This window comes from Ranitomeya imitator, chromosome 1 (assembly GCF_032444005.1).
Source record: "Ranitomeya imitator isolate aRanImi1 chromosome 1, aRanImi1.pri, whole genome shotgun sequence".
NCBI lineage: Eukaryota > Metazoa > Chordata > Amphibia > Anura > Dendrobatidae > Ranitomeya > Ranitomeya imitator.
This window is the reverse complement of record NC_091282.1, coordinates 1,047,741,481-1,047,764,433: the sequence shown is the minus strand read 5'-3', so window position 1 is coordinate 1,047,764,433 and position 22,953 is coordinate 1,047,741,481. Positions and strand designations below refer to the sequence as shown.

Below are 22,953 nucleotides of genomic sequence, written 5' to 3'. Positions count from 1 at the left end.
TTCTCCCTCTCCATTCCTTTCCTATGCTACCTTTCTTCCATACATTTGGATGTGGAACCATATGGTCAATGGGACTTCTCTATAACATCTAATACTATTACATTTGTAGACAGGACCTACCCCAAAGTTTGCAATCTCATAAGAACATTTATTCAGTTTTGATAGGCGTCCACAATGCATCTTCCACTGCGCTTTCTCATTTCCTGCTTGCTGAAGTGATGTATAGGACCATGCTCCAATTTACCGTAGTTGTTTTGTTGTAGATTTTATTTAATATTTTTATTTTACATTACTTTCTTTGTATTGTATGTATAAGGCATACCGCTTTACGTACCATCATTTAATTTGTTATCCAACGGTGTGGTGAATATAAGATGCGAAATATATTTATCACGGTTTGCAATCGCCTGAGAGTGTGGCTGTTTTTGTTTTATAGTACTAACAGGATTGCTTAAGATAATTCCATATACTTGCACTTCTTTCCATTTTAGCCATAAGTTGAAGATGGCGGTAAAATTACGCACAGAATATGGACCTGTGTTACACATGCCCACTTTGAAAGAAAATCGTGAAAAGGGACACGGTGTCTTGGGGGATCCATATGAACATTATCCAAGTATTCAAGGTTTGTACAACCCCATTTGTGATTGTTGAGATGAAAGTGTGGATTCTTGGTTTTGTGTAAAATTGCATGTACCGTATTTTTTTTACCGTATTGTATGTGCAGATGGAGATCTCGGCACCAAGATCTTGGGATATGAGATCTCGGCGCTTTTAAATTTGTGGGTGTTTTTTTTTTTTTTTTTTTGTCATTTTTCGAGACCTGTAGCACCTCCATTTTTCGTGATTCGAGGCTGGGAGAGGGCTTATTTTTTGCATGCCGAGCTGACGTTTTTGTTACCATTTTGGTGTAGATACGATCTTTTGATCGCCCGTTATTGCATTTTATTGCAATGTAGCAGTGACCAAAAAATGTAATTTTGGTGCTTTGAATTTTTGTCTTATTAAGCCGATTGGGTGATTCTGAATGCAGCGATACCAATTATGTGCATATTTGATTTTTATTATTATTATTAGAAGGGGTGATTTGAACATATATATATATATATATATATATATATATATATATATATATATATATATATATATATATATATATATATATATATATATATATTATATATATTTAACCCCTTCATGACCTTGGGATTTTCCGTTTTTCCGTGTTCGTTTTTCACTCCTCTCCTTCCCAGAGCCATAACTTTTTATTTTTCTGTCAATATGGCCATGTGAGGGCTTATTTTTTGCGGGACAAGTTGTACTTTTGAACGACAGCATTGGTTTTATCATGACGTGTACTAGAAAATGGGAAAATAAATTCCAAGTGCGGTGAAATTGCAAAAAAAGTGCAATCCCACACCTGTTTTTTGCTTGGCTTTTTTTGCTAGGTTCACTAAATGCTAAAACTCACCTGCCATTATGATTCTCCAGGTCATTATGAGTTCATAGACATCAAACATGTCTAGGTTATTTTTTATCTTGGGGTACGTTCACATTAGCGTTTTTGGGCGCAGCGTCGTCGACGCATGCGTCATGCGTCCCTATCTTTAACCCCTTCCCGACCTTTGACGCCACGTAGGCGTCATGAAAGTCGGTGCCATTCCGACCTGTGACGCCTATGTGGCGTCATGGAGAGATCGCGTCCCTGCAGATCGGGTGAAAGGGTTAACTCCAATTTCACCCCATCTGCAGGGACAGGGGGAGTGGTAGTTTAGCCCAGGGGGGGTGGCTTCACCCCCCCCCCCCCCCCCCCGTGGCTACGATCGCTCTGATTGGCAGTTTCACTTTCAACAGCCAATCAGAGCGATTTGTAATATTTCACCTATTAAAACTGGTGAAATATTGCAATCCAGCCATGGCCGATGCTGCAATATCATCGGCCATGGCTGGAACCACTAATGTGCCCCCACCCCACCGATCGCCCCCCCAGCCCTCCGATCTGTCCGGTACACTGCTCCGGCTCCCCTCCGTCCTGTGCTCCGCTCCCCCCGTGGTCTTGTCCGCTCCCCCCGTGCTCCAATCACCCCCCCGTGCTCCGATCCAACCCCCCTGCACTCCGATCCACCCCCCCCCCCTCCGATCCACCCCCCCCCCCCCGTGCATCATCCACCCCCCCCCCCCCGTGCTCCGTTCCACCCCCCCCCCCGTGCTCCGTTCCACATCCCCCGCGCTCCGATCCCCCCCTCCATGCTCCGATTTAGCCCCCCCCCCCCGTGCTTTTCCCCCCCCCCCCCCCCCCGCCACCCCATCATACTTACCGATCCTGCCGGGGTCCGTCCGTCTTCTCCCTGGGCGCCGCCATCTTCCAAAATGGCAGGCGCATGCGCAGTGCGCCCGCCGAATCTGCCAGATCAGATTCGTTCCAAAGTGCATTTTGATCACTGAGATAGATTATATCACAGTGATCAAAATAAAAAAAAATTATAAATGACCCCCCCCCCCCCTTTGTCACCCCCATAGGGACAATAAAAAAATAAAGTTTTTTTTTTTTTTTTTTTTCCCCCACTAAGGTTAGGGGTAGGGTTTCGGTATGTGCACACGTATTCTGTTCCTCTGCGGATTTTTCTGCTGCGGATTTAATAAATCCGCAGTGCTAAACCGCTGCGGATTTATGGCGGATTTACCGCGGTTTTTCTGCGCATTTCACTGCGGTTTTACAACTGCGATTTTCTATTGGAGCAGTTGTAAAACCGCTGTGGAATCCGCAGAAAGAAGTGACATGCTGCGGAATGTAAACCGCTGCGTTTCCGTGCAGTTTTTCTGCAACATGTGTACAGCGATTTTTGTTTCCCATAGGTTTACATTGAACTGTAAACTCATGGGAAACTGCTGCGGATCCGCAGTGTTTTCCGCAGCGTGTGCACATACCTTTAGAATTAGGCTATGTGCACACGGTGCGGATTTGGCTGCGGATTCGCAGCGGATTGGCCGCTGCGGATTCGCAGCAGTGTTCCATCAGGTTTACAGTACGTGTAAACCTATGGAAAACTAAATCTGCTGTGCCCATGGTGCGGAAAATACCGCGCAGAAACGCTGCGCTGTATTTTCCGCAGCATGTCAATTCTTTGTGCGGATTCCGCAGCGTTTTACACCTGTTCCTCAATAGGAATCCACAGGTGAAATCCGCACAAAAAACGCTGGAAATCAAAAATGATGCTGAAAAATCTCACACGAATCCGCAACGTGGGCACATAGCCTTAGGGTTAGGGTTGGAATTAGGGTTGTGATTAGGGTTATGGCTACAGTTGGGATTAGGGGTAGGGGTGTGTTGGGGTTAGTGTTGGAGGTAGAATTGAGGGGTTTCCACTGTTTAGGCACATCAGGGGTCTCCAAACGCAACATGGCGCCACCATTGATTCCAGCCAATCTTGTATTCAAAAAGTCAAATGGTGCTCCCTCACTTCTGAGCCCCGACGTGTGCACAAACAGTGGTTTACGCCCACATATGGGATATCACCGTACTCAGGACAAACTGCGCAACAATTACTGGGGTCCAATTTCTCCTGTAACCCTCGTGATAATAAAAAAATGCTTGCTAAAACATCATTTTTGAGGAAAGAAAAATGATTTTTTATTTTCATTGCTCTGCGTTGTAAATGTCTGTGAAACACGTGGGGGTTCAAAGTGCTCACCACATATCTAGATAAGTTCCTTGGGGGGTCTAGTTTCTAAAATGGGGTCACTTGTGGGGGGTTTCTACTGTTTAGGCACACCAGGGGCTCTGCAAACGCAACGTGACGCCCGCAGACCATTCCATCAAAGTCTGCATTTCAAAAGTCGCTACTTCCCTTCTGAGCCCCGACGTGTGCCCAAACAGTGGTTTCCCCCAACACATGAGGTATCAGCGTACTCAGGAGAAACTGGACAACAACTTTTGGGGTCAAATTTCTCCTGTTACCCTTGGGAAAATAAAAAATTGCAGGCTAAAACATCATTTTTGAGAAAATAATTTTTTTTATTTATTTTCATGGCTCTGCGTTATAAACTTCTGTGACACACTTGGGGGTTCAAAGTCCTCACCACACATCTAGATTAGTTCCTTTGGGGGTCTAGTTTCCAAAATCGGGTCATTTGTGGGGGATCTCCAATGTTTAGGCACACAGGGGCTCTCCAAACGTGACATGGTGTCCGCTAATGATTGGAGCTAATTTTCCATTTAAAAAGCCAAATGGCGTGCCTTCCCTTCCGAGCCCTGCCGTGCGCCCAAACAGTGGTTTACCCCCACATATGGGGTATCAGCATACTCAGGACAAACTGGACAACAACATTTGGGGTCCAATTTCTCCTATTACCCTTGGCAAAATAGGAAATTCCAGGCTAAAAAATCATTTTTGAGGAAAGAAAAATTATTTTTTATTTTCATGGCTCTGCGTTATAACCTTCCGTGAAGCACCTGGGGGTTTAAAGTGCTCAATATGCATCTAGATAAGTTCCTTGGGGGGTCTAGTTTCCAAAATGGGGTCACTTGTGGGGGAGCTACAATGTTTAGGCACACAGGGGCTCTCCAAACGCGACATGGTGTCCGCTAACGATGGAGATAATTTTTCATTCAAAAAGTCAAATGGCGCTCCTTCCCTTCCGAGCCTTACCATGTGCCCAAACAGTGGTTTACCCCCACATGTGAGGTATCGGTGTACTCAGGAGAAATTGCCAAACAAATTTTAGGATCCATTTTATCCTGTTGCCCATGTGAGGCTAAAAGAATTTTTTTGTGAAAAAAAAAAAGTACTTTTTCATTTTTACGGATCAATTTGTGAAGCACCTGGGGGATCAAAGTGCCCACTATGCATCTAGATAAGTTCCTTGGGAGGGTGTAGTTTCCAAAATGGGGTCACTTGTGGGGGAGCTCCAATTTTTAGGCACACGGGGGCTCTCCAAACGTGACATGGTGTCCGCTAAAGAGTGGACCCAATTTTTCATTCAAAAAGTCAAATGGCGCTCCTTCCCTTCCAAGCCCTGCCGTGCGCCCAAACAGTGGTTTACCCCCACATATGAGGTATCAGCGTACTCAGGACAAATTGGACAACAACTTTCGTGGTTCAGTTTCTCCTTTTACCATTGGGAAAATGAAAAAATTGTTGCTAAAATATAATTTTTGTGACTAAAAAGTTAAATGTTCATTTTTTCCTTCCATGTTGCTTCTGCTGCTGTGAAGCACCTGAAGGGTTAATAAACTTCTTGAATGTGGTTTTGAGTACCTTGAGGGGTGCATTTTTTAGAATGGTGTCACTTTTGGGTATTTTCAGCCATATAGACCCCTCAAACTGACTTCAAATGTGAGGTGGTCCCTAAAAAAAATGGTTTTGTAAATTTCGTTGTAAAAATGGGAAATCGCTGGTCAAATTTTAACCCTTATAACTTCCTAGCAAAAAAAAATTTTGTTTCCACAATTGTGCTGATGTAAAGTAGACATGTGGGAAATGTTTTTTATTAACTATTTTGTGTCACATAACTCTCTGGTTTAACAGAATAAAAATTCAAAATGTGAAAATTGCGAAATTTTCAAAATTTTCGCCAAATTTCCGTTTTTATCACAAATAAACGCAGAATTTATTGACCTAAATTTACCACTAACATGAAGCCCAATGTGTCACGAAAAAACAATCTCAGAACCGCTAGGATCCGTTGAAGCGTTCCTGAGTTATTACCTGATAAAGGGACACTGGTCAGAATTGCAAAAAACGGCAAGGTCTTTAAGGTCAAAATAGGCTGGGTCATGAAGGGGTTAACATGGGGGGCGCATGGACATGCGCCGGTATGCGTTTTCAAGCATTGTATGACGCATGCGTCGTTTGGGCGCACCAGACAGGGCGCAGCCGACGCTACATGTTGCATTTTTCCGGCGTCCTATTTTTTGTAAAAAAAACGCATGCGTCGCACTTGGGTCGTAAATGCGCCAAAAAAACACATTAGTGTCTATGTAAAACGCATAGGGCGCAGGTGCCTGCGTCGACCCGCATTGTTCGACGCATGCGTCTTTTGATTAAATAACAAGTGTCTAGACTTTGTCTAGACAGTGACAAGACAACTCCATAGATATAAAAAAATGGTTATTGCATTGTATTTCACTGCACGTCTTCACAAGACACAGCTCTTCTTCCTTCAAGAGATTGTCTGCACAAGAAACAGCTCTGCCTTCAAGAGATGTAAGTATATAAATTCTCTGCCCGTTATTTTTTTATTCTTTGCAATGGTTTTTTTTTTTTTTTTTTTTAATTTCAATTTATGGTGGTTTATTTAATTTTTATTGGGTTGTTCTGCACTTTAATGCGGCTGTGCCAATGTGGGTTTTTTTGATTGAAATTTGTTTTTTTTCTCTGGGTCTGATGTATTTCTGTTATATTTCACCGTATGGCGTTTTGTTGGCTCTGGCCTTGTTGTTTTTTTATTGTAATGTATGGTGGTTTATACTGGATTTCCTTTTCTGTGCCCTTTTTTTTTTTTTTTTTTAATTTTTTTTTTTTTAAAGTATGTGTTTATCATTTTTTCAAGTAGGCTGTTGTATTGCAATTGATTTTTTTCTTTTCTGGGACTGGTATTCTGCTTTTGCTATACTCTGGCATTGTCGGCTCTGACCTTGATTTTTATTTTAATGTATAGCGGTGTGGTGTATCTGCCATTGCTCAGCGCTTGTTCTGTTGGCATTGTCCTAGGAGTGCACTGTTTGTTGTTGTTGCCCTAATTTTATGTAGGGTATTTTTGCTGTTTTCTTCTATGTGGCTGCGTATTGTGCATTGTGTAATTTTAATAAATTTTTCCACTTTTCCTTGCAGAATTATCTTCAAAAAAAAAAATGGCCACAGAGTCAAGCAACACCTCACAGGTCAGTAAAGTGAGTAGATTATCTACTGTTGGTCAGTATTCAGTGTCATTTGTACACGTGTCATTTACTTTTTTTTAAATTTAACAGAGCTCTTCAAGTGAAGAGGAAGAAACACAGCAGGAGCAGCGACCTCGGGGCCAAGCTGCGGTGGCAAGACGGCGAGTAAGTATTTTTTAAAACAAAATTTGGAATGTTATTTATTTATTAATTTTTTGTTGGTATATTTTTTATTTTTTTTTTTGGGGGGGGGAAGGAGCAATTTTGATTTAGCTTTCAAACCGTAATGTCTTTCTTTTATTCTAGGTTTCACGATGGGACCAGGATGTGGGGGTCGACATAGATCTCCTCATCACCTCTATCCAGGAGCGAGGCCCGTTGTGGGACAGCCGTGACCCCCGGCACTCGGACCAAGTGGTGTTGAGGCGGCTGTGGAACGAGGTTGCACAGTCGCTATGGGATGGCTTTGACAGCGCTTCTGCGAAGGTCCAGGAAGAGTTTCGTAAGTATTGCAGAAACGCAGCTCTGACCCATCAGGCCAGGATCACACAACCGTGTGTGATGTGATCAACTCCTGCAAGTTGGTTGCATCGCACACGGTTGTGTTATCATGGGCAAATGTACAATTTCTAACCTTTTTCTTTTTTTCTTTCACAGTCAAAAAAGTGAGAACAAGATGGCGTTCCATGAAGGACCGTTTCAATCGGGGCCTGCGAAAGGAGGAGGAACAGGCTCGAAGTGGTGCTGCTGCGGGAAGGACAACGACATATAAACATTATAGGCTGCTTACCTTCCTGAGACCGGTCCTTGCCCGCCGAGCGTAAGTATTTAATTACTAGATGGTGGACCGATTCTAACGCATCGGGTATTCTAGAATATGCATGTCCACGTAGTATATTGCCCAGCCACGTAGTATATTGCCCAGCCACGTAGTATATTGCCCAGCCACGTAGTATATTTCCCAGTGACGTAGTATACAGCACAGAGCCACGTAGTATATTGCCCAGCCACGTAGTATATTGCCCAGTGACGTAGTATACAGCACAGAGCCGCGTAATATATTGCCCAGCCACGTAGAATATTGCCCAGTGATGTAGTGTATTGCCCAGCCAGGTTTGTCACAGGTTAAAAAAAAAAAAACATATAATCACCTTTCCGAGGGAGCCCTTGTAGTCCACTGCAGTTTCCGGTCCCAGGGTTGGTATGAGCGCATTGAGCACAGGACCTGTGATGACGTCTAGGTCACATGACCGTGACGTCATGGCAGGTCCTTCTGCCACCGGAACCTTCAACGGAAGATGGCGGCCGGCGCGAACAGCTATGGAGGGTGAGTATAGAAGGTGTTTTTTTTTTTTTTGTTGTTGTTTTTTTTATATTTTTAACATTACATTTTTTAATATTGATGCCGCATAGGCAGCGTCAATAGTAAAAAGTTGGGGACACACAGGGTTAATAGCGGCGGTAACGGAGTGCGTTACCCGCGGCCTTAACCCTGCGTTTAGCGGTGACAGAGGGGAGTATGCGGGCGACAGGCACGGACTGCGGGGAGTAAGGAGCGGCCATTTTCTTCTGGACTGTGCCCATCGCTGATTGGTCGCGGCAGCCATGACAGGCAGCTGGCAAGACCAATCAGCGAATGAATAACCGTGACAGAAGGTCTGACAGACAGAAGTGACCCTTAGACAATTATATAGTAGATAATTACATTATGTTGTGTTATGTAATGCTAATTTTATATTCCACAGGAGTTGGCAAATGTGAAATGTTGTGTTTTTTGTATACTAATGTTTTCCTTTTATTTTCACAGAACACACAGGAGCACCCTCGAACCTGGTCGGGAATCTGGAGCAGTCCTTCATGAAGCGCCATCGGACCCGTCACAGCCATCCCACAGCGAGAGCAGGCATGCACCACACTCTGGAGAACCGGCAGCCGGTCCACCTGGTGTTCCCCTGTCCGAGGCCTCTGGCGCTCCTTCTTTTGGCTATTCCCGCCAACGGCAGCGGGCCTCGGACAGGCCGCTAATGCCTGAATATTTCCATTTGGGCACGGTTTTCCAAAACTGTTTCAAGGTTCTCGGTGATAGGATGGACACTGCTCTGGCCACTATCAACCGACGCCTTGAATCAATGGAAGCTGAGCTCATGAGGCCGGCAAAACACCTTACACCGGAACTCCAGATTTCGGTGATGCAGGCCTGCAACAACGCCTATGTGAGTGCTCTGCAGCATGCTCGGATCATGCAGTCAGCGACTACAATGCCTGTAGTACCAACGCTGGCTAGCATGACACCGAGTCCTGCTGCACAGCAACACTACAGAGGTCCGGGTGCTGAGGGACGCCGCCACCAACACCATCGCACCGAGCCGCCAAGTCCTGTTCCTGCCAGGACCTCCAGCACCAGACGACGCCACCAAGAACACCAAGAGGGAGAGAGGCCCAAGAAGAAAAAGCGTACATCAGCGGCCGCTCCGGCTGCTCCAAATCCAAACCAAAGGACAAGGTCGGGGTCAAGCAGGAGTAGCCAGAGCCAGTCAAGTACACGTAGAGTGTTGGTGCCTCCTCCCTCCCCTACAGATGTGGCAAAGTCCCCACCATCGGCAACTGTGTGGTCTGAAATCCACTCCAGTATCATGGAATACGGTTCTTCCTCCTCTTCCCACACCCCAACAAGAAGCTCAGTCCCCATTAATAGCTGATATCCCTTCCCCTTAATCTTTCCCCTTTTTTTTTTTTTTTTTACAATGTTAAGTTCCACTCCTGGTTTTGTCTTTTACACGTTGATCTCTCCGCATTACAAATGGAAGAGGTGGGACGATTAGCCAGAACTCACACCGAGCACGTCTTAATTACAAAGACATGATTATGGACAGGCGGAGGCTTTATTACGTGGTCCTTCCACGGCACAGCTGTTGAGAAGAAAATGAGAAGGCAGTGTTACATTGAGCAGGTTGTTGTCTCCTGCTGGACGTAGTCTCATCCTGGGCGCTCAGTGGTGGCGTCTTCTGTCTTCATGTAATGGCTAAACTGATAAGCGGAGATGTCTGAGTTCATTGTATCTGTGATACTTCAGAAAGCTGCACAAAGCCCTTTCCATGTTGGGGGCCCCAGAAAAACCTTAATTCACCAAACCCAGTTGTGTTTTCTTTTACTTCTCTAAAACGCTGATGAAAAATACTGACTACTGACGTGTGAATAAGCCCTTATAAGGTGACATAAGTAGCATTCTATATCTCTACACTCCATTATAATTGGAATTCTAGATCCATACTTTTGTGATCTGCGGGATCTGTTGTACGAGATGAATCCCTGATGGCCAATGGACCTTGTTCTGGTGATAATGTTGTGTCCATTGTTTTAATAGGAATAAACAGATTCACATGCAAAACCAGTCTTGTAAAATTCCTGTGTGTATTCTTTTTGTGCATAAGAAAAATTTCCCACAAAGGTGTCCGTAAAGTAAGCATTCCCATTTTTAGGTGATTTAGCAGCAGAATATTTTTTGTCTCCTTGTTTTTTGTAATAAAAAAACCTGTTTTTTTTCTGACAAGTTAACTACAGTATTACTAAAAAATAAAAATTTTTATGTTTACAACCATTTTTATTTCTATTGTTCAAAATTCGTCGCTGGCAACGCGCCGTGTACACAAATCTATTTTTTTTTTTTTTTAACACCTCATATTTCCAGTGTCAGACACTATTTTATCAATTGTTAAATCGTCAGCTTTTCTGTGTTTTTCATGGGGCTATGAGGTGTTAAAAACAAAGAGCATAAAAAAAAGTTATCTTTTTTAAAATACAATAAGGTCATGGGTCAGGTGAGGTGGTAGCAATGGTCACGTGGCCAAGTGTCGCCACTATTAGACTCTGGATGGATTTCAGCATCCTGAGTTCTATAGTTTGAACTCACTAGAGTTGAGCGAACATGATCGGCTCCCTCCGTGGCAAGCTATAACGCTTGCTGACTAGTTGCACATGGAGCCCGGCTTCCTGGAGCGCGCCGGCTGATCAGCTGTCTGCAGCCGCAGCTGCATGTGCCGCGGCTGTGTGACAGGCACAACACATGCATGGAGAGCCAATTTGTTGGGCTCTCCATGCATGTGTAGTGCCTGTCACACAGCCGCGGCACATGCAGCTGCGGCCGCAGACAGCTGATCAGCCGGCGGGCTCCATATGCAACTAGTCGGCAAGCGTTATAGCTTGCCACGGAGGGAGCGATCATGTTCGCTCAACTCTAGAATACACGGCTATGTAACCAAAAATGGGGTGGTTTTGCACAGTGCATGTGGGAACTGGTGATCACCTGAGTACTTTTTTTGTGGTGTTGGACACTTTGACCAGGTGTTAGGAAAATGGACATTGGAATGGTTTTATTGACAACAACATTTGAAAAAAACGTGAAGCAGGTATTTAAAGTAAAGCACAATAAAGTAATTTTATTCAAAGCACAAGACAGTTACATAGCATTGAAGGAACATTACATTAGGCCACTTTGAACTGGTTTTAGAAAACATTAAAGGGGTTGTCCACTACTTTCAATTAACCCCCCAATGTACCCCCTCGGGGCCCCTAATGAATTGTGCAGTTACCTTCCGTTGCCGTTTTCGCCTGTGAGTGGCGCTATTCTGGCTGCTGAGTCCGGGTCACGTGACCCCCAGGCTGCAGCTGCCGCTCATTTCCGCCGACGTCACGTCAATTTCCAGACTCTAGAAATTGACGTGACGTTAGCAGCAGGCGTGACCAGCCCCCACAGTCACAAGTCACTCAGCAAGAGTGACTGGGCTGTGGGCGGTGCTGGGGGCTGCCTTCGGGGCTCTGCTGGGGGCGGGGTTGTGTGTGCTCAGTGCTGCTGGGATCTGCGGGCGGGGCTGTGCTGCGGTCGCCGGTGTCTGCCGGCCGGCGCCGGTGTCTGCCCGCCGGTGTGTGTGTGTGGGCATCGTCCAATGGGACTAAAAGTCCCATCGGGCTCTGCCTGCTACACTGACAGTGAGTGACACATTAGCCAATGATGGGACAGTAGTAGTCCCATCATCCGGCTAATGTGTTGAATGTAAAAAAAAAAAAAAAAACATACACAGTACATACATACATACATACATACATACATTCATTCATTCATTCATACATACATACATACATACATACAACAAACACCATGTGACATCATGCGACGACATGCACCATGCGATGACATGCACCATGCGACGACATGCACCATGCGACGACATGAGACATGCTACATGCGACATGCACCATGCGACATGCACCATGCGACGACATGCACCATTTGATGACATGCGCCATGCGACGACATGCACCATGCGCTGACATGCACCATGCGACAACGTGCACCATGAGACTGCTACATGCACAATGCGCCGACATGCGCCATGCGACGACATGCACCATGCGACGACATGCACCATGCGCTGACATGTGACATGCACCATGTGACATGCACCATGCGACGACAAGCGACATGCTGCATGCGGCGACATGCACCATGCGACGACATGCACCATGCAACATGCACCATGCGACGACATGCGACATTCACCATGCGACGACATGCGGCATGCACCATGCGACAACATGCGACATGCACCATGCGGCGACATGCACCATGCGGCGACATGCTGCATGCACCATGTGACGGCATGCTACATGCACCATGCGACGGCATGCTACATGCACCATGCGACGACATGCAACATGTACCATGCAACGACATGCACCATGCGCCGACATGCGACAACATGCACCATGCGACGACATGCAGCATGCGGCGACATGCGACATGCACCATGCGACGACATGCACCATGCAAAGACATGCACCATGCGCTGACATGTGACATGCACCATGTGACATGCACCATGCGACGACAAGCGACATGCTGCATGCGGCGACATGCACCATGCGACGACATGCACCATGCAACATGCACCATGCGACGACATGCGACATTCACCATGCGACGACATGCGGCATGCACCATGCGACAACATGCGACATGCACCATGCGGCGACATGCTGCATGCACCATGTGACGGCATGCTACATGCACCATGCGACGGCATGCTACATGCACCATGCGACGACATGCAACATGTACCATGCAACGACATGCACCATGCGCCGACATGCGACAACATGCACCATGCGACGACATGCGGCGACATGCGACATGCACCATGCGACGACATGCACCATGCAAAGACATGCACCGTGCAACGACGTGCGACATACAGTACATACATACATACATACTACAGACATACAGTACATATAACATAGAGTACATACTCACCATTAGGGTTGAGCGAAACGGGTCGTTCATTTTCAAAAGTCGCCGACTTTTGGCAAAGTCGGGTTTCATGAAACCCGATCCGACCCCTGTGCGGGGTCGGCCATGCGGTACGCGACTTTCGCGCCAAAGTCGCGTTTCAATGACGCGAAAAGCGCCATTTCTCAGCCAATGAAGGTAAACGCAGAGTGTGGGCAGCGTGATGACATAGGTCCTGGTCCCCACCATCTTAGAGAAGGGCATTGCAGTGATTGGCTTGCTGTCTGCGGCGTCACAGGGGCTATAAAGGGGCGTTCCCGCCGACCGCCATCTTACTGCTGCTGATCTGAGCATAGGGAGAGGTTGCTGCCGCTTCGTCAGAAGCAGGGATAGCGTTAGGCAGGGTCCATTAACCACCAAACCGCTTGTGCTGTAGCGATTTGCACTGTCCAACACCACCTTCGGTGTGCAGGGACAGTGGAAGCTACGTTTTTTTTTTTTCCCCCTCAGCGCTGTAGCTCATTGGGCTGCCCTAGAAGGCTCCCTGATAGCTGCATTGCTGTGTGTACGCCGCTGTGCAAACCAACTGCTTTTTTCAAAGCACAAATCCTCTTGTTCCTTCCTTTCTGCACAGCTATCTTTTTGGTTTGTCCACACTTTTTATTTAATTTGTGCATCAGTCCACTCCTTATTGCTGCCTGCCATACCTGGCTGAGATTACTGCAGGGAGATAGTAATTGAAGGACAGTTCCTTTTTTTTTTTTTTTTGTGGGAGATTAAGATTGGCATTTCTGCTAGAGTGCCATCCCTGTCTGTGCCATCTCTCACTCAGTGGGCCATAGAAAGCCTATTTATATTTGTTGCTTGATTTGGGTTCTAAAATCTACCTGAAAAAATCACTACATCAATCAGTGGGAGAAAAATATTGGCCTCAGGGCTTGTGTGCCACTCCTGACTCCTGTGCGTGCCATCTCTCACTCAGTGGGCCATAGAAAGCCTATTTATATTTGTTGCTTGATTTGGGTTCCAAAATCTACCTGAAAAAAATCACTACATCAATCAGTGGGAGAAAAATATTGGCCTCAGGGCTTGTGTGCCACTCCTGACTCCTGTGTGCATCATCACTCACTCAGTGGGCCATAGAAAGCCTATTTTTTGTTTTATTTGTTTTCTAAAGTCTCCCTAAAAAAACAAATCAGTGGGAGATTAATATTTACATTTGTGCTTCAGTGACAGTCCTGCGTGTGTGCCATCTCATTTGTTGCCAACAACAACAGAGTGTGTAACATTGTGGCTGATTTTCGTTGCGGTCTCACCCACCTGTAAAGGGGTAGCTAAATCATACTGAAGTTATAGCTCACCGTGTAAGTTGTGTGACAGCAACAAATACCGTTAGTTTGGTTACGTTTTTAAAACAATGAGGAAGTCTGGTGGAAGAGGTCGTGGCCGGGGGCGTTCATTGTCAGCTTTTAATGAGGGTAGTGGTAGTGGTGGAGCATCAGGTGGTCGTGGGAAAAAAAATATTGCACCTAAGTCTGGAGCTGTTGAGCCAGGTTCGTCATCTGGCTACACAAGGCCTCGAACGCTCCCTTTTCTGGGAGTAGGAAAACCGCTTTTAAAGCCGGAGCAGCAAGAGCAAGTTTTGGCTTATCTTGCTGACTCAGCCTCTAGCTCTTTTGCCTCCTCTCGTGAAACTGGTAAATGTAAAAGCAGCGCGTCGTTAGTGGATGTTCACGGTCAGGGACAAGTCGCTTCCTTGTCCTCTTCAGCAAAAACAACAACAGAGAAGAATGCAGCAGGCGACACAATGGGTTACTCCATGGAGCTCTTTACACATACCGTTCCTGGCTTAGAAAGTGAAGCAGTTAACAGTCCATGCCCATTACAAGTTGAATCTGACATGGAGTGCACTGATGCACAGCCACAGCCAGACTACTATGCTGGTCCTTTGACTCAGACCACAACATTGCCCTCGCAGGGTAATGATCAAGAATCAGACCCTGATGAGACTATGTTGCCCCATCATGAACGCTATACCACCGACCGACACGGTGACACAGACGAAGTTGCACACGAGCTACAAGAAGAGGTAATAGATGACCCAGTTCTTGACCCCGATTGGCAGCCATTGGGGGAACAGGGTGCAGGCGGCAGCAGTTCTGAAGCGGAGGAGGAGGGGCCGCAGCAGGCATCAACATCGCAACAGGTTCCATCTGCTGGGCCCGTATCTTGCCCAAAACGCGTGGCAAAGCCAAAACCTGTTGGAGGACAGCGTGGCCATCCGGTTAAAGCTCAGTCTGCAATGCCTGAAAAGGTATCCGATGCTAGAAAGAGTGCAGTCTGGCATTTTTTTAAACAACATCCAATTAGCGCAAAGTCATCTGTCAAAAATGTTCAACTACCTTAAGCAGAGGGCAGAATCTGAAAAGTCTCAATACAAGTTGCATGCATAGACATTTAACCACCATGAATTTGCAAGCTTGGACTAACTACCAAACGTCCCTTAAGGTTGTAGCACCCTCGGCCAATGAAGCTAGTCATCAACGCAACATCCCTTCCAGCAGTGTAGGGCCACCATTTTCTGCACCACCTGCAGTATCTGTGCAGGTTTCTTTGCCAGGCCAAAGCAGTCAGGGTCAGGGAATCACCAGTTTCGTAGTAGGAAACACTGCATCTAGGGCACCGGCGGCAACAATACCATCTCCCTCCGTCTCTGTCTGCCATGTCCACCAGCACCCCCGCTAGTTCCACGATCTCCAGCTCTCCAGTCCAGCTCACCCTACATGAGACTATGGTTAGAGAAAGGAAGTACTTAGCCTCGCATCCGCGTACACAGGGTTTGAACGCCCACATAGCTAGACTAATCTCGTTAGAGATGATGCCCTACCGGTTAGTTGAAAGCGAAGCTTTCAAAGCCCTGATGGACTACGCTGTACCACGCTACGAGCTACCCAGTCGACACTTTTTTTCCAGAAAAGCCATCCCAGCCCTCCACCAGCATGTTAAAGAGCGCATCGTCCATGCACTCAGGCAATCTGTGAGCACAAAGGTGCACCCGACAACAGATGCATGGACCAGTAGGCATGGCCAGGGACGTTACGTGTCCATCACGGCACACTGGGTGAATGTTGTGGATGCAGGGTCCACAGGGGACAGCAATTTTGGGACAGTTCTGCCTAGCCCACGGTCTAGGAAACAGTTGGCTGTAGCCGTTCGCACCCCCTCCTCCTCCTCCTCGTCCTCCTCGTCCTCCTGCAGAAGCGAGAGCTCGTCCACAGACCGCAGTCGCACAACCACTCCATCCGCAGCTGCCACTGTTGCACACCAGGTCTCCCATTATGGGGCAGCTACTGGCAAACGTCAGCAGGCTGTATTGGCTATGAAGTGTTTGGGCGACAACAGACACACCGCGGAAGTTCTGTCCGAGTTCTTGCAGAAAGAAACGCAGTCGTGGCTGGGCACTGTAGATCTTGAGGCAGGCAAGGTAGTGAGTGATAACGGAAGGAATTTCATGGCTGCCATCTCCCTTTCCCAACTGAAACACATTCCTTGCCTGGCTCACACCTTAAACCTGGTGGTGCAGTGCTTCCTGAAAAGTTATCCGGGGTTATCCGACCTGCTCCTCAAAGTGCGTGGACTTTGCTCACATATCCGCCGTTCGCCCGTACACTCCAGCCGTATGCAGACCTATCAGCGTTCTTTGAACCTTCCCCAGCATCGCCTAATCATAGACGTTGCAACAAGGTGGAACTCAACACTGCACATGCTTCAGAGACTGTGTGAACAGAGGCGGGCTGTTATGTTTTTGTGGGAGGATACACATACACGGGCAGGCAGTAGGATGGCAGACATGGAGTTGTCAGGTGTGCAGTGGTCGAAGATTCAAGACATGTGTCAAGTCCTTCAGTGTTTTGAGGAATGCACACGGCTGGTTAGTGCAGACAACGCCATAATAAGCATGAGCATCCCCCTAATGCGTCTGCTGATGCAAAGTTTGACGCACATAAAGGATCAGGCGTCTGCAGCTGAGGAAGAGGAAAGCCTTGATGACAGTCAGCCATTGTCTGGCCAGGGCAGTGTACAGGACGAGGTAGCGGGCGAAGAGGAGGACGAGGAGGATGATGGGGATGATTATATTTTTAATGAGGAAGCTTTTCCGGGGCCACTGGAAATTGTTGGCGCGGCAAGGCCGGGTTCTGGTTTTTGGAGGGACACAAGTGACGTGGATTTGCCTGAAACTGCCCCTCAACCAAGCACAACCGCAGATTTGAGAACTGGAACTTTGGCCCACATGGCGGATTATGCCTTACGTATCCTCAAAAGGGACACACGCATTACTAAAATGATGAACGATGACGATTACTGGTTGGCCTGCCTCCTTGATCCTCGCTATAAAGGCAAATTGCAAAATATAATGCCACATGAGAACTTGGAACGAATATTAGCAACCAAACAATCAACTCTTGTTGACCGTTTGGTCAAGAAGAGGGGACGGGAAGAAAAACATTAGACTTGAACAAAGAAGATCCAGGAAAACATACTCAGAAGGGAGGTAAGAACATTTCTAAAACAATCCACAGCGAGGAGATTGGAACAAAACAAAATCCTCTAAACTGCATGCTCGCAAACGCCAGAAGCCTGACAAACAAGATGGAAGAACTAGAAGCAGAAATATCTACAGGTAACTTTGACATAGTGGGAATAACCGAGACATGGTTAGGTGAAAGCTATGACTGGGCAGTTAACTTACAGGGTTACAGTCTGTTTAGAAAGGATCGTAAAAATCGGAGAGGAGGAGGGGTTTGTCTCTATGTAAAGTCTTGTCTAAAGTCCACTTTAAGGGAGGATATTAGCGAAGGAAATGAGGATGTCGAGTCCATATGGGTCGAAATTCATGGAGGGAAAAATGGTAACAAAATTCTCATTGGGGTCTGTTACAAACCCCCAAATATAACAGAAACCATGGAAAGTCTACTTCTAAAGCAGATAGATGAAGCTGCAACCCATAATGAGGTCCTGGTTATGGGGGACTTTAACTACCCGGATATTAACTGGGAAACAGAAACCTGTGAAACCCATAAAGGCAACAGGTTTCTGCTAATAACCAAGAAAAATTATCTTTCACAATTGGTGCAGAATCCAACCAGAGGAGCAGCACTTTTAGACCTAATACTATCTAATAGACCTGACAGAATAACAAATCTGCAGGTGGTCGGGCATCTAGGAAATAGCGACCACAATATTGTACAGTTTCACCTGTCTTTCACTAGGGGGACTTGTCAGGGAGTCACAAAAACACTGCACTTTAGGAAGGCAAAGTTTGACCAGCTTAGAGATGCCCTTAATCTGGTAGACTGGGACAATATTCTCAGAACTAATAATACAGATAATAAATGGGAAATGTTTAAGAACATCCTAAATAGGCAGTGTAAGCGGTTTATACCTTGTGGGAATAAAAGGACTAGAAATAGGAAAAACCCAATGTGGCTAAACAAAGAAGTAAGACAGGCAATTAACAGTAAAAAGAAAGCATTTGCACTACTAAAGCAGGATGGCACCATTGAAGCTCTAAAAAACTATAGGGAGAAAAATACTTTATCTAAAAAACTAATTAAAGCTGCCAAAAAGGAAACAGAGAAGCACATTGCTAAGGAGAGTAAAACTAATCCCAAACTGTTCTTCAACTATATCAATAGTAAAAGAATAAAAACTGAAAATGTAGGCCCCTTAAAAAATAGTGAGGAAAGAATGGTTGTAGATGATGAGGAAAAAGCTAACATATTAAACACCTTCTTCTCCACGGTATTCACGGTGGAAAATGAAATGCTAGGTGAAATCCCAAGAAACAATGAAAACCCTATATTAAGGGTCACCAATCTAACCCAAGAAGAGGTGCGAAACCGGCTAAATAAGATTAAAATAGATAAATCTCCGGGTCCGGATGGCATACACCCACGAGTACGAAGAGAACTAAGTAATGTAATAGATAAACCATTATTTCTTATTTTTAGGGACTCTATAGCGACAGGGTCTGTTCCGCAGGATTGGCGCATAGCAAATGTGGTGCCAATATTCAAAAAGGGCTCTAAAAGTGAACCTGGAAATTATAGGCCAGTAAGTCTAACCTCTATTGTTGGTAAAATATTTGAAGGGTTTCTGAGGGATGTTATTCTGGATTATCTCAATGAGAATAACTGTTTAACTCCATATCAGCATGGGTTTATGAGAAATCGCTCCTGTCAAACCAATCTAATCAGTTTTTATGAAGAGGTAAGCTATAGGCTGGACCACGGTGAGTCATTGGACGTGGTATATCTCGATTTTTCCAAAGCGTTTGATACCGTGCCGCACAAGAGGTTGGTACACAAAATGAGAATGCTTGGTCTGGGGGAAATTGTGTGTAAATGGGTTAGTAACTGGCTTAGTGATAGATAGCAGAGGGTGGTTATAAATAATATAGTCTCTAACTGGGTCGCTGTGACCAGTGGGGTACCGCAGGGGTCAGTATTGGGACCTGTTCTCTTCAACATATTCATTAATGATCTGGTAGAAGGTTTACACAGTAAAATATCGATATTTGCAGATGATACAAAACTATGTAAAGCAGTTAATACAAGAGAAGATAGTATTCTGCTACAGATGGATCTGGATAAGTTGGAAACTTGGGCTGAAAGGTGGCAGATGAGGTTTAACAATGATAAATGTAAGGTTATACACATGGGAAGAAGGAATCAATGTCACCATTACACACTGAATGGGAAACCACTGGGTAAATCTGACAGGGAGAAGGACTTGAGGATCCTAGTTAATGATAAACTTACCTGGAGCAGCCAGTGCCAGGCAGCAGCTGCCAAGGCAAACAGGATCATGGGGTGCATTAAAAGAGGTCTGGATACACATGATGAGAGCATTATACTGCCTCTGTACAAATCCCTAGTTAGACCGCACATGGAGTACTGTGTCCAGTTTTGGGCACCGGTGCTCAGGAAGGATATAATGGAACTAGAGCGAGTACAAAGGAGGGCAACAAAATTAATAAAGGGGATGGGAGAACTACAATACCCAGATAGATTAGCGAAATTAGGATTATTTAGTCTAGAAAAAAGACGACTGAGGGGCGATCTAATAACCATGTATAAGTATATAAGGGGACAATACAAATATCTCGCTGAGGATCTGTTTATACCAAGGAAGGTGACGGGCACAAGGGGGCATTCTTTGCGTCTGGAGGAGAGAAGGTTTTTCCACCAACATAGAAGAGGATTCTTTACTGTTAGGGCAGTGAGAATCTGGAATTGCTTGCCTGAGGAGGTGGTGATGGCGAACTCAGTCGAGGGGTTCAAGAGAGGCCTGGATGTCTTCCTGGAGCAGAACAATATTGTATCATACAATTAGGTTCTGTAGAAGGACGTAGATCTGGGGATTTATTATGATGGAATATAGGCTGAACTGGATGGACAAATGTCTTTTTTCGGCCTTACTTAGTAACATAGTTAGTATGTTTGCTTCTGGCATTCCCTGCACACAGCGCCCGTGATCGTTCTCACACGAGCTGCAGGGGCCAGCAGACCAGAGGTGTTAAAGGGGCAGAAATCAGAAGTGGCGTTGGCCAGAGGGGTTTTCTGACCAGGTTGTGGAGTGATTTTGCTATGACCGCAGACAGGACAGGTACTGCAGCATCAATTCAAAGTGACAGGAGACAACATTTGTCCAGTATGGTTACAAACTATTTTTCATCCCTTATCGACGTTCTCCCTCAACCGTCATTCCCATTTGATTACTGGGCATCCAAATTAGACACCTGGCCAGAATTGGCAGAATATGCATTGCAGGAGCTTGCTTGCCCGGCAGCTAGTGTCCTATCAGAAAGAGTATTCAGTGCTGCAGGTTCAATACTAACAGAAAAAAGGACTTGTCTGGCTACCCAAAATGTAGATGATCTAACCTTCATTAAAATGAACCACAACTGGATTTCAAAATCTTTTGCCCCACCTTGCCCGGCTGACACCTAGCTTTCCTATGAAAAGGTCTTGCCTGTGGACTATTATGAATGACTTTTCCAATATCATAATTTGCTGCACCTGATTGTCCAGCATACGACATGTTTACACCTCCCTAAATGGCCAAACTCCCCACACGGGGCCGTGGTATCGCCACTTGGCGCCAGCACCCGTGAGAGTGCTGTTTTTTTTCTGAAGAGGTGGGTGTGCCCGCTTTTGGTCGACGGCACTGCCACTGGGTCCCTCATAGTACAATAAAGTGTCTCTGGCGGTGGTGGTGCGCACCCAACGTCAGACACACCGTTGTAATATGAGGGGCCCTGGGCCTGTACCGCCGGCCACAAGACAGTTCCCCCTCCCCCAGCTCAAACAGTGCTCTACCACTTGCAAAATTATCTCTCACAGCTCCACCAATGTTTAGTCTATGCGCTGACATCCTTCAATGCCTGGCACTGACAATACCATTGTATTGACATTTTTGTTATGTTAGGCCTTCGAAGCCTGTTTGCGGTCCCTCCTTCCACTAGGCCTCCACTGACCATTGTACTGCTGCCCGTGTACCCCTGGAACCAATTTTAAATTGCCAACAGCCCAATTTTGTTATGTTAGGCCTTCGAAGCCTGTCTGCAGTCCCTTCTTTCTACTACTACTACACTGACCAGGCCACTGCTGCCCGTGTTCCCCTGGAACCAATTTAAAATTGCCAACAGCAATGTGTTATTATGTTAGGCCTTCGATGCCTGTCTGCGGTCACTCCTTCCACTAGGCCTCCACTGACCACACCACTGCTGCCCGTGTACCCACGGAACCAATTTAAAATTGCCTACAGCCATCTGTTATTATGTTAGGCCTTCGAAGCGTGTCTGCGGTCCTTCCTTCCAATAGTTCTCCACTGACCAGACCAATGCTGGCCGTGTACCCCTGGAACCCAGCTGAAAGTGCATGTAGCCTCCTTTTTTTCTTTGTTTTATATTTAGAAAGCCGAGATGAACTACGCTGTGCAACGGTTCAAGCTACCCAGTCGACATTTCTTTTGCGAGAAAAGCCATTCCAGCCCTCCACCGGCATGAAAAAGTCTGCATTGTCATAGCACTCAGGCAATCAAACAGTAGAAAGGTGCACCTGACAAGAGACGCATGGACCAGTAGGCATGTCCACAAAAAGTTACGTGTCCATTATGGCACACTGGGTTAATGTGTTGGATGCATGGTCCACAGGGGACAGCCTACAAAGTCTGTCTGCAGTCCCTAATTCAAATTGTCCTCCGCTGACCAGACCACTGCTGCCCGTGTACCCCTGGAACCAATTTTACAGTGTCTACAGCCTAATTTTGTTATGTTAGGCCTACTACGCCTGTCTGCGGTCCCTCCTTCCAATACTCGTCCACTGACCACACCACTGCTGCCCGTGGACCCCTGGAACCTATTTTTAATTGCATAGAGCATCCTTTTTTTAATAGTAGGCGTACAAAGTCTGTCTGCGGTCCACTATTGAATTTGTCCTCCACTGCCCAGAGCACTGCTGCTTGTGTACCCCTGTAACTTTTTTAAGCTGCAGTGAGCCACATTTTTGGGTTAAGTCCTACTACCTGTGTCTGTCTGCGCCACTCAATTCAGCTGTGTTCCTTTGAAAAAAGCTGAGCGTCAATAGTCTTGTTTTCAGCCTCCTAGGAATTTTTAAAACTGCATTGGGGGTACAACTTTGGTAGGGCCTACTAACGGTGTCTGCCTCCCCAAGGTGTTCCCCAGGTTTCCTCTCCATTGCTTCGATCTTCATGCTCTCGTTTA

General features: G+C 46.1%; 2 protein-coding genes across 3 annotated transcripts in view; both read left to right on the top strand.

Annotated features, from left to right (window-relative positions):
- PLRG1 (pleiotropic regulator 1) overlaps window positions 1–22,953 on the top strand; it is a 146,410-nt gene that overhangs the window by 44,913 nt on the left and 78,544 nt on the right. The window contains exon 3 of the mRNA XM_069744101.1: window positions 492–625. Within this exon, the coding sequence (XP_069600202.1) occupies window positions 492–625 (134 nt within the window). The remainder of the gene's footprint in view (window positions 1–491; window positions 626–22,953) is intronic.
- Window positions 6,142–10,471, top strand: LOC138656826 (uncharacterized). Of its 2 annotated transcripts, none has more exons than XM_069744099.1 (6): window positions 6,142–6,206; window positions 6,834–6,892; window positions 6,971–7,045; window positions 7,187–7,382; window positions 7,538–7,700; window positions 8,688–9,704. In XM_069744099.1, the coding sequence occupies exons 2-6, from the start codon at window positions 6,854–6,856 to the stop codon at window positions 9,577–9,579; spliced, it is 1,365 nt and encodes a 454-aa protein (XP_069600200.1). In that variant the 5' UTR covers window positions 6,142–6,206; window positions 6,834–6,853; the 3' UTR covers window positions 9,580–9,704. The 2 variants fall into 2 exon arrangements, with proteins under 2 accessions (XP_069600200.1, XP_069600201.1); XM_069744100.1 differs by having other exon boundaries at window positions 6,188–6,206; window positions 6,834–6,883; window positions 8,688–10,471.

Excerpts from the sequence above, each read along its gene's own strand:
- LOC138656826 (XM_069744099.1), top strand. The coding sequence starts at position 6,854 with ATGGCCACAGAGTCAAGCAACACCTCACAGGTCAGTAAA. Across the intron at positions 6,893-6,970 it reads ACACCTCACAGGTCAGTAAA|AGCTCTTCAAGTGAAGAGGA; the intron begins GTGAGTAGATTA and ends TAAATTTAACAG. Across the intron at positions 7,383-7,537 it reads GAAGGTCCAGGAAGAGTTTC|TCAAAAAAGTGAGAACAAGA; the intron begins GTAAGTATTGCA and ends TTTCTTTCACAG.